Raw genomic sequence first — 10,474 nt, 5'->3', positions numbered from 1 at the left:
TAAAAGAAGAGAAAAATCATTTTTACATTTCTTTACAGTACAGCATCCATCAATTACAATTCTCCTATACTTCTTTTTGGAGTAGGGGAGAATGCACATGGAAACTAAATGTGTATCTGCAACCTACTGAAAAGGACTTCCAACAAGTCCTAGGAGTGAGCATGGATTCAGCACCCCACCTACTATCCACTCAACTCCTGAAAGTTCCACGGAATACTTTAAGTTAGTGAGGCTCTGAGACTGCATCCAATCTTTGGTAGTCTGCTAGCCATTGATTCAATGAAAGGATTGAAAATGGGCTGCCTAACTCACAGTTTTAAGAAAATGCAATTGACCTCAAAATCAATCCCACCAAATCAAATTGTGATTCTAATAAACTGATCATCTGACAATTCATATGAGAACTTAGTCTTGAGAACAAGGAGGATATAAGTATTTAAAGAAATATCTAGGACGGACCAAGCCCCTACAGAATGACCCAAACTCCCCAAGCTGGGGGTGGTGGCTCTTGGAAACCATTCCGCATCCAGGAACTGTATTCCTAAAAATCACTACTGAGGCTTCAGTATAGCCATTCTGGGTTATGCTGCAGAGCCAAGCAGGCTTAAGGTCCATTATAGGGAGTGTACATCTATGTGAAAAGGAAGATGAAGGCAACGGGTGTTAGGCCACAGCTGTTTGCTCCAGCAAATGGTAACTTCCCAATAGCTCTGGCTCCCCATTCCTCCTTTCCTATCTCAAGTAACTTGGAGTCAGATCAACCCCTGTTCCAATCCATCCAAAGAGGTTCAGACTCCAATTTGGGAGTCACTGCCCAACAAGCAGGTCTGAACTCCTCCACTGCACATTCTTAGGCTGTGGGATGCAGAAACTATCTACTGCTTTTCTCTCATCTTTGTCAATATTAACAGACTCAGATCTTCATCCTTCCCCTCATTACTTATCTACTAACCACTGTCCCCCCCAACTTCCATACATGCCAAATAAAGAAGGAATCCTCTGTTGGCAATGACGACTTGATCGTGCTTTCTATAGATGGGCACATGAGTCATTTGCTAAAATAAGCCTTTACAGGCATTTGGTTTGACCCAATTTTGAGTATTATCAGCCCCATCTCTATGACAGAACTATCAAAGAAAAAGATGCCTAATGAAAAGAGAAAACTGATAAATGGTATATTACATATTGAATTTGAATGAGAAATATTTACTATAAGATGGAATTTTCAACTTAAATAAAAAATTCTTTCATAACGTTCTAATATCTACATCAGAGTTCAATGCCAGCATGGTTTGAAAGTAAAGCTGACATAGGTTTTCCAAAGAATGTTGTAAAAACATACTGTGAACAGTGTAGTAACATTTTAGAAGACACTAAAACTTAAATATTTAGATGCTGCAAATGAGAAGTTACATCAAACTCCATTAATGACATTAACATTAGATAACCACATCTCCATTTCCAAGCTTCAAAAAATGGAGAAAAAAGTTCCTTTAGTTTACCTCCATATTAAAAAAATAAGGTATTTTGGGGAGGCTAAAGATTCATTCTCAGGTATTTTCAATTAAATATAATGTTACATTATCTAGAAACTTACAAAGTATTATCCATGATTATGGGGTTAAATATCAAATAGGTTTTACTTTTCTTACTTTGTAACATTTAATCTTCCATTAGGTTAATATGCTAGTTTTTTTCTGTTCCTCTTGTTCTTGGGTAAGTGAATGATTGATCAGACTTGGTACTCAGTTTACGAGCTTTTCTCATTTCAACTTGAAGAAACTGCAAATATTTATAGAAGATGAACCACATGTATTTGTTCCTGAAGGTTGTCAGAATATAGCACTCAAATCAAATGCCGAACAGAAGCTATTCCCTAACACTACATACTGTGGAGATTTAATTTCCATTGACATGTTTTCCTAAACAGTTTTTCCCACTACAGTAATTCCTAACTCAAAAACTACTGAAATCTTCTGGTAAGTGTGTACTCACATATTACTGAGTTATGAGGACCTAAACAGTCGTACAGAAAGAGGCACATTTTTAAAAAATACAATTGTATCCTGTTAAACATATACCATGAGGAAAAGCGTATATAAGACTATGTTTGAACTGACTTTCCTTCCTTCTTTTTAGTTTGCTCTTTGATACTTCAAGGGCGCTTTGTTTATCCACAACAAAATTCCAAATCTAGGCCACTAGAATGCAGGGAAATGAACCAAGAGTATGCCATCCACAAAGGCAGGGACCATGACCAGCTTTGTTTATCAATATACCCCCTCTGCCTAACACAGTCACACTCAAATGTGTTCACTCTAATAAGGAATCACCATGGGCGGGAGTGCAAATCAGTATAACCTTTCTTGATGGCAGTAAGTCCGTCAAGTAAGTCCGCTTCTAGGAATTTATCCTAGGAAAATTAATTACATGTGAGCAAGGACCTGAATTCCAGGATGTTCGAGGGCCAGATCTTTTTAAAAGCAAAAACCTGCTAACAACCCCCAATATCCTGAACGAGGGCCCAGGGTGTGCCCTGCGTCACAGCTCACTCTGGGGCTGCTCCACGCCAACCACGGCTCCCCGTGGACTCTGTTAGTGCCCACAGCACCCTACACCGGTCTCCTTCTCTCACCTCCTCTGCACGAGGACAGTGAGGTACAACGTGTCTCAGGACCCACTAAAGGGAAAAGAGCCAGGGTGTGATCCAGCTGACTGATCCCAGAGCTCCAGTCTTGCCTCGAAAACAATGTTACCGCACAAAAAAGGATTTCTCAACTCTTCTTACCCACCACCCATTCCTTTGATCATCTTCCTAGGAGCCGTGTCTTCAAAGGGAAAACCATCCATAAGAGTCTCATAGGCACACCTCCGCTGGCTGGTCAATCTCACTGATTTTGGGGTTATACAAATGGCAGGATTTTTTTTTCTTTCAAATACAAAATTATTAAAATAGTCTTTTCCCCCCAGTGTAGCACCTGTCTCCCAATTCTTCTTTCCCCACTCATAAAACTTGTTATTAGCATAATTATATTTCACGGTATAAAAAAAATAAAGATGAAGCCCTCAATTAAAAAGAAAACACACACACACACAGAATCAATTTCATTTTCATACAAAAACATGGTCCTTTGGTGAAATGATTTTTTTTTTTTTTAATTCTTGTGCCCAATGAAGGGCCTATGAGCATGGGGCCTGGGCAGCCATCACCTGAAGAAATGAAAAGGCGGACCCACAGGAAGCACGCCAAGCGATTCTAGGCCTGGGGACCAGGGGTGCCAGGGCAAGCACACAAAGCCTGGGGCTTCAGGGGAGCTCACCTGGGAGCGAAGAAGTACTAGACTCACAGAACACGCACCAGGGCCTCTGGGTCGGGCATCGGGACAAGCAGCACTGGACTCGGTGGCTGAAATGTGGCACCACAGAGGTATAACAAAGGTGATGGAGCCTGTAGGTCTGAGGCTGGTGATGCTTCTGGTCAAGCCTGCTTTATCTTTAGAAATACACAGGTATAAGCTAAATAAAAATAAGAAGCTAAATATAATATGTTTAAAACCAAATGAGCAAGCAGTCGAGATTGTTTTATTATTATTTTATTATTTGCTAGAAAGACTTTTCAATATGCAAGTGTGTTTCTTCCGAGAATTGCCCCAATGTGATCTCAAGAGTCCATGTTAACTCCTTTTCTGGAAACTTCCTTTTCTTAGCTGTTGTATTCTTGAAGAGCCTGGGCCATGAAGAGTTTGCCTAAGTTTTGAGCAGTGAACTCCTTGATGTTCTGGCAGTAAGTGTTAATCTGGCCTGTGCATTTGGGAAAGTGAGAAAGAGAGTCATAATGTTCCACAAACTGTAAAATGACCCAGAATACTAGTCAAACAAGAAAATCAGCATAACACAGAATCATCAGAGTTTTATTTTGTTATGTTTTGAATCAAAAACAAAAACGAAGCAGACACAGATTTAGCGAACAAACCAGTGGTTACCAGTGGGGAGAGGGAAGGGGGGAAGGGCAATATAGGGGTAGGGAATAATAAGACGTACGAACTATTAGGTACAAAATAAGCTACAAGGCTATACTGTACAACACAGGGAATATAGCCAATATTCTGTAATAACTTTAAATGGAGTATAACCTTAAAAAACTGTGATTCACTAAATTGTAAACCTGGAACATATAATATTGTAGGGCAACTATACTTCAATAAAATTTTTTTAAAAAGAGTTAAGAATTCTATTCGTTCATAAGGGATTAATAAAGAATGTAAGTTTTTTTTTTTAATAAGCTATCTTCCACTCTTGGTTACATGAATAATGAAGAAAAACGACAACTTTTTAAAAGATTATCAGCAGTTAAGCACATATTAGCTGTCAATCAAAACGTACTGACTGTGCAGACCAGACCAACACCGTAACTGAGACAAGTGAGAAAACAACACTAGCTCTTCTGAGCCAGGTAGAAAGGAGATACCAAATCACAGAACTGTAAACTAACCAGACCCACCTGACCCAGATGTTAACTACAGTAGTTTTCAGTCCGTGCTCCGGAAATATTAACAGCCTCCTCCTGCACCCCCAGAGCCCAGAGCATGAGCAGGGAGCCCATGTGAGGAGAGGGCTCCACCACTGCATTAGTCTTAAAACTAATGATCTAATCTGATGCAACAGTTACACATTTCTTGAAAGTATAAGAAATACAATTCTGCTTGAAGTGGCCCTTAAGTAAGTAAGGTGTCTCAGTTTCCCGAATCTCACTTATACAGGTACCAGAAAGCTTTAAGGAATTTGGAATTTCCCCCACACTAAAAACATATCAAGAGAATTGAGAAACTGCAGAAAACCCGTTTTTCTCTCAGTTGGATTTTCACTCTAACAAATCTCTCAGACAACTGGCTGATTGAATCAAACAACATTCATACAGAAATAAGGTGATTATAGCTAAATAAGGGCATGAATGTTATATATTCAAAATCAAGTCCTAGCACAGGACACAACGGCTCTACTACCTTAAGGCAGTGTTAAATGTTTTTTCCCCAGAGAAAGTCCATGGAGAGTTACATTCATGTTGCTACAATACAAGTCAAAGTAAGGGAAATACTTCTTTGAGTCAAAAACTTCAGTTCAATTCAAACACCCACTTACAGACTGGGCTCAAGGCTAGGCTAGAACATCAAAAGTAAGGGGTTTGAACTCAACGGTCTTTTGCATTATGAGATGATAAACACTTTTTCTTGGTTTCCATGAAAGATGACTCACACAAAACCTTCTCATTTTAGAAAGTTTATATAATCCCATCTCAAAAGTGTTTGTTTAGATAAACACAGAGAGAGTGAAGCACTGAAAGGACCTTAGAAATAACAAAGACTGACAAATTCTTAAATTTCAGAAATTACAGGTGCTAGATTCAAGTCCATCATTTAACCATTTTAAATACACTAACTTTTAGATGTCTTACCCTGTGAATCTCTCACTGTCTCCTGCTTCCTAAAGAATAAAGAAAACCAGCCATGCTCTGCACTGGCTAACAATACCTGCAATGAGCAGAGAATCCATCCTGGCAGGGGGCTGATGTGGTTTGAAGAGTTTGGACAGATCCTCCTCAGGGAGCGGGGGTTCCCCTCGACTCTGGCGCTGCATATTCTCCTGCTGGCGACGCTGCTGATACTAAAATTCAGAGAGGAAATGATTGGGTTATTTTTCTCTACCTGGGGAGAAAAAAGATCTCCCTCACTTATGTGATCAGCAAAACTCCACTACTTTGAACTCCAATCTCGGTTTTATAAATGTAACCCTTCATAACTCTTGCTTCTAAGAGGCTAAATATGGTTAACAGTCAAAGAAAACTTCCTTGTTGTAAACTCTAGTGTCACTCTGAGCTCTAGGATTATATAACTAATGATTTAGAAAAACAAAACTGGTTATGTGAGAAACATGGGGCTTACAGGCAAAGAAGCTCAAGATTCATGAGCGAAAGGGAGTAACTTGACCAATTATGACAACGGGGTAAACAGCACTGCAAGTATGATTCATCTTAACTTGAAGAACTAAGTAATGAAATACCATATTGGGGAACTTTTTCAGCTTTATCCTTATTGACCAAAGTAACAATGATACTGATGATGTTACTATTGTAACTTCACCATTCCTGTTATTATTATAACAGTAAATACTATCAATTCCTAACAACAGATAATCATCTGTGCTTTAGCTCTACACCGAAGAAAGAATATTAGCTCAGATAATGCTTCAAAAACTTTCAAACTCTGGATTCTTAAGACTCAATGCAGAGAAACTGGGGTTATATATAAAGGTATATATCAACTATAAACTTATAGTTCAAACTACAATCAAGATGCTAATAGCTGTGGACTGCTTACAACAGCAGAGGAAATAATATCCCACACACAGCCTTAAAAGGTCAGATAATGGGAAACCAGGGTAGGCTAGTAAAAATTTTAAGTCCTTAGATAAGGGAAGTAACTTGCTTTGCAAAAATTTCTACTCATTATGGGGTATGAGAGTAGAAGTGAGACAAATCTAAAAAGGGTTATGAATGGTGCTAAGTAGGAATAAATGTCAAATGCAAAAATTTATGACATACTAGAATTCTAAAAAATATCTCCTGAGATTGGTTTCCAGAATCAACTGTTTCATTGGTGACAGATTTTCAATTTGATCCTCCAGTTGGGTCTTTTACCTACAGGAAGAACCAGCAAGGGAATGGGATCAAGCTGGTTTTATTCTCCCCAGTTTATAAGAGACTTTCACCATCACCATCTTCACCACCATCTTTTCAGTTAAAAAAATGATACTTTATAGATTTATATGTGTTTTAAAAATTCTATGTGTATAGAAACACAGTATTTTAAATTTCACGAAATATATGAACATTGGTATTAAATTTTTAAATATGATATTCTCAGAACCACTTAGTTGTGCTTAAAATCCTACAGTTAACAACATCTAATTTAAAGTATATTTTAATGAACAGAGTAATCAAACACCCACATGTACGTACATTCTGGAATCCACCTATCTATGAATCAAATGCTAAGAACATTTCAGAGCAATAGAATCCAAAACAGTATTCCAGGAACTGTGAAAATCATGTGGCCTTCAGGCAACACTAATAAAGATTAAGATTAAACGGCCAGAGCAGTGTGGGTGTGCATATGAGAATATCCAGGTAATTCCAGATAAATCTGTATTATACTATCTATTTCACAGCAGTTGATCTATTATTTCCTATCAAAATTGCTTGCTCTTAATCACAATTGCTCAGTTTTTTTATATGAACTGAAGACTGCTAACTGTACTGCAATGAGCCACTAGCCAACCAATTATAGTTAGTAAAGAAATAAGCTGTGACCCTCTAGAATCTCTCTGCCTCTGATTTTCTCAATAAATGTATCTCTTTTTTGCATAACCTTGGCATTACAATATGAGCTTAATCTACCAGCTCTCTTCAAGATAGGTATTTTTAAGTACAACTTGTAAATAATATATTAGGAACATACTATATCAAGAATAATCTTTTAAAACATGATAGCGTTACTAGCTAAGAGTCAATGCTTTATCAAAGATAATTTAGATCGTTTTGAAGATGACTCTTGAAGCACCATACTTTGAAAGAAATTCTATGTTTGTTGAATTTTCCCATAATACAAACCTGATGTTTCTGCTGCTGCTGTTTACTCGTGTTCCTCATGTATGTGTTATATTTAACTATATCTTGGCTCATTTCATCCACTCTGTCCATCAGCAACTGGAGGGTCTTCCCCAAATGACTGCTGAAATATAAAGTAAGTATACTGACATGTCATACTTTAAAGTCATAGCTCTGCCACTGCTCTGAGTAGTTTTGAGACATTAAACTCATCTGCCATTTGCTAAAAAAAAATGAAAGCACACACATACAGGAAAGCAAAGGCAGAGGAGAGAATGAGAGTCGGCTTGTTATTAAACCTTCCATATCAAACCCACAACTATTAACTACAAGGGTATCTGAAATAGCTCAGTTTCTTAGTGTCAGAGCATACACATGTCAGAGTAGAAAGAGTTAAACATATCTAGCAGGGTATCTAAAATGGGTACTTTCTGAACAACCAAGTTTAACCTAGGCTCAGGACTCCTGAACCCGTTTCCTGAGCCCCGCCTCCACTCTCCCCAATTGTGCTCCAGAGCATTCAAATCAGTAGCCACAGAAAGGAAGAACTGGCAAACAGACTGAGACTTCTGGCACATGGTTTCTCTACCTAGCAGGCTCTGAAGGAGTAACAATCGCATTTATTCTGCAAGGCCAAATGAAGAAAGAGGGCTCCTTCCCCTCTGCCCTTCCTAGAATCTGAAGTACAGTCATTCATCTTTCTTTTCCTCTCCAAAAATTTCTACTGCAGCTTACTTACCAAAATCTTCTTACAAAGTGATGCTAATGGTTAGTACAACACCCACCATATTCACTGATTTCTGCCCACAACTATCTCCTACCATGTTAAGGCCCAGTACACGTATATGTACTCTAAAAATAACTAGCTGACAAATAGTACTCATTCATTCATTCCATACAGGTATCTACTAAACACCTATTATGTTCCAGCCTCAGTGTTAGCAAATAAGGAGACACTAGTGAATGAGACATTCCTGGTCTCGGTCTTCACTGAGCTTCCAACTGACGGGGAGAGGAGAGGAGGGAAGCGGGGAGATAAGACACTTAGGTAGCGCAGTGAGAGTATCTCTTTTAAAAGGTGACAGGCTGGAAGCACAAGATTAGAAGGAATCAGCCATGCAAAAAGTATTCTAGGTGAAAGAAAGCCCAAGTGCTGAAGGCCTGAGGTGGGTAAGAACTGGACAGGTAAAAAGAGGAGGCCTGGCATGGGAGGAAAACAGAGACAGGCTAGGGAGGCCAGACAAGCACACACCAGGAGCCTTCAGCTGCCTCGCACAGCACCCCAACCACACGGTCACTTAGTGTGAATGAGAACCCGCGACTCTGACATGAATCCCTGGTGACATGTTTTGCCTGAAATCTTAAAATGACTTAGCCTGGCTGCTATGCAGAGAATACACTGGAGGGTAGCAACTAGGAGACGGTTAAGAGTCCACTGTGGAGTGCTGGCAAGAATGTGGAGAAATTAGAATACTCGTACATTGTGGGGAGAACGTAAAATGGTGCAGCCACAGTGGAGAACAGTTTGGTGGTTCCTCAAAAAGTTAAACATAGGGTTACCATATAACCCAGCAATTCTACTCCTAGGTATATACTCAAGAGAACTGAAAACTTATGCTTACACAAAAACTTGTACATGTATGTTAATAGCTGCGTTATTCAAAACAGACAGAAATCGGGGGAAAAAACCGAAAAGGATGAATGGATAAACAAACTGTGATTTGTCCATACAATGAAATACTACTGAGTTATAAAAAGAACAAAGTACTGATATATGAATGAAACTTAAAGGCATTATACTAAGTGGAAGACGCCAGACACAAAAGGCCACTTACAGCATGGTTGCATTTATAGGAAACGTCCAGAAGAGGCAAATCCACAGAGACAGAAAGTAACTACTGGCTGCAAGGGGATGAGGGGAGGCAAAGTGACTACATAGAGGCATGGGGTTTCTGCTTGGGGTGATGGAAATGTTTCAAAATTAGTGGTAATGATTGCACAATATTGCAAATGCATTAAAAACCACTGAGCTGTATTCTTTAAAAATGGTTAAAATGTTAGATTTTATTTTGCATGAATTTTATTTTAAAAATGCATGCGTGCAGGGCTTCCCTGGTGGCGCAGTGCTTGAGAGTCCGCCTGCCGATGCAGGAGACGCGGGTTCGTGCCCCGTTTTGGGAAGATCCCACATGCCGCGGAGCGGCTGGGCCCGTGAGCCATGGCCGCTGAGCCTGCGCGTCCGGAGCCTGTGCTCCGCAAATGGGAGAGGCCACAACAGTGAGAGGCCCGCATAACGCAAGGAAAAAAAAAAAAAAATGCATGCGTGCATACGCGTGCGCGCGCGCGCGCACACACACACACACACACACAGAGACTCTACTGTGGCACTGCAGAGAGACGTAGTGGCGGCCTGGAACAGCCCAGTGGCAGTGAACATGGAGAAAAGTGGGCAGAACTGAGAGAGGAATCAAGGGCGACTCCCAGTTTCCTGGCTTGGAGCAGCTAAACGGTTGGTTACAGCACTTACAGAGAAAGAAAAGGCTGAGGAAGAAACAGACTGGGAATATTGGGAATGACTAAAAGTAAATCCAGTTAAAACATGGATTCCATCTGTAACCTGAAGAAAATAATTAGAAAGCTTTGGCTTTCTAGATCTGGTGTGTGTGTGTGTGTGTGTGTGTGTGTGTGTGTGTGTGTGTAAATTTATCTTTTAATCCCAGGTCTGGCACTATCTATCTTACCTTGATCCAGCAGCTTGATCTAATGACTTAACTGAAGAATCAAGTGTTTTCAAATTAAATTTTATTTCAT

General features: G+C 39.6%; 1 protein-coding gene across 1 annotated transcript in view; it reads right to left on the bottom strand.

The window, feature by feature from the left end:
• Nucleotides 1-3,581: 3,581 nt before the first annotated feature.
• Nucleotides 3,582-10,474, bottom strand: part of EIF3H (eukaryotic translation initiation factor 3 subunit H) — an 87,544-nt gene continuing 80,651 nt past the window's right edge. Inside the window, exons 6-8 of the mRNA XM_007451682.1 lie at nt 7,667-7,787; nt 5,529-5,661; nt 3,582-3,801 (exon numbers count right to left, since the gene is read on the bottom strand). Coding sequence (XP_007451744.1) covers nt 3,704-3,801; nt 5,529-5,661; nt 7,667-7,787 — 352 coding nt within the window. The 3' untranslated portion in view covers nt 3,582-3,703. The remainder of the gene's footprint in view (nt 3,802-5,528; nt 5,662-7,666; nt 7,788-10,474) is intronic.

This window comes from Lipotes vexillifer, unplaced genomic scaffold (genome assembly GCF_000442215.2).
Source record: "Lipotes vexillifer unplaced genomic scaffold, Lipotes_vexillifer_v1.1 scaffold440, whole genome shotgun sequence".
NCBI lineage: Eukaryota > Metazoa > Chordata > Mammalia > Artiodactyla > Lipotidae > Lipotes > Lipotes vexillifer.
This window is presented reverse-complemented; position numbering and strand designations above follow the sequence as displayed.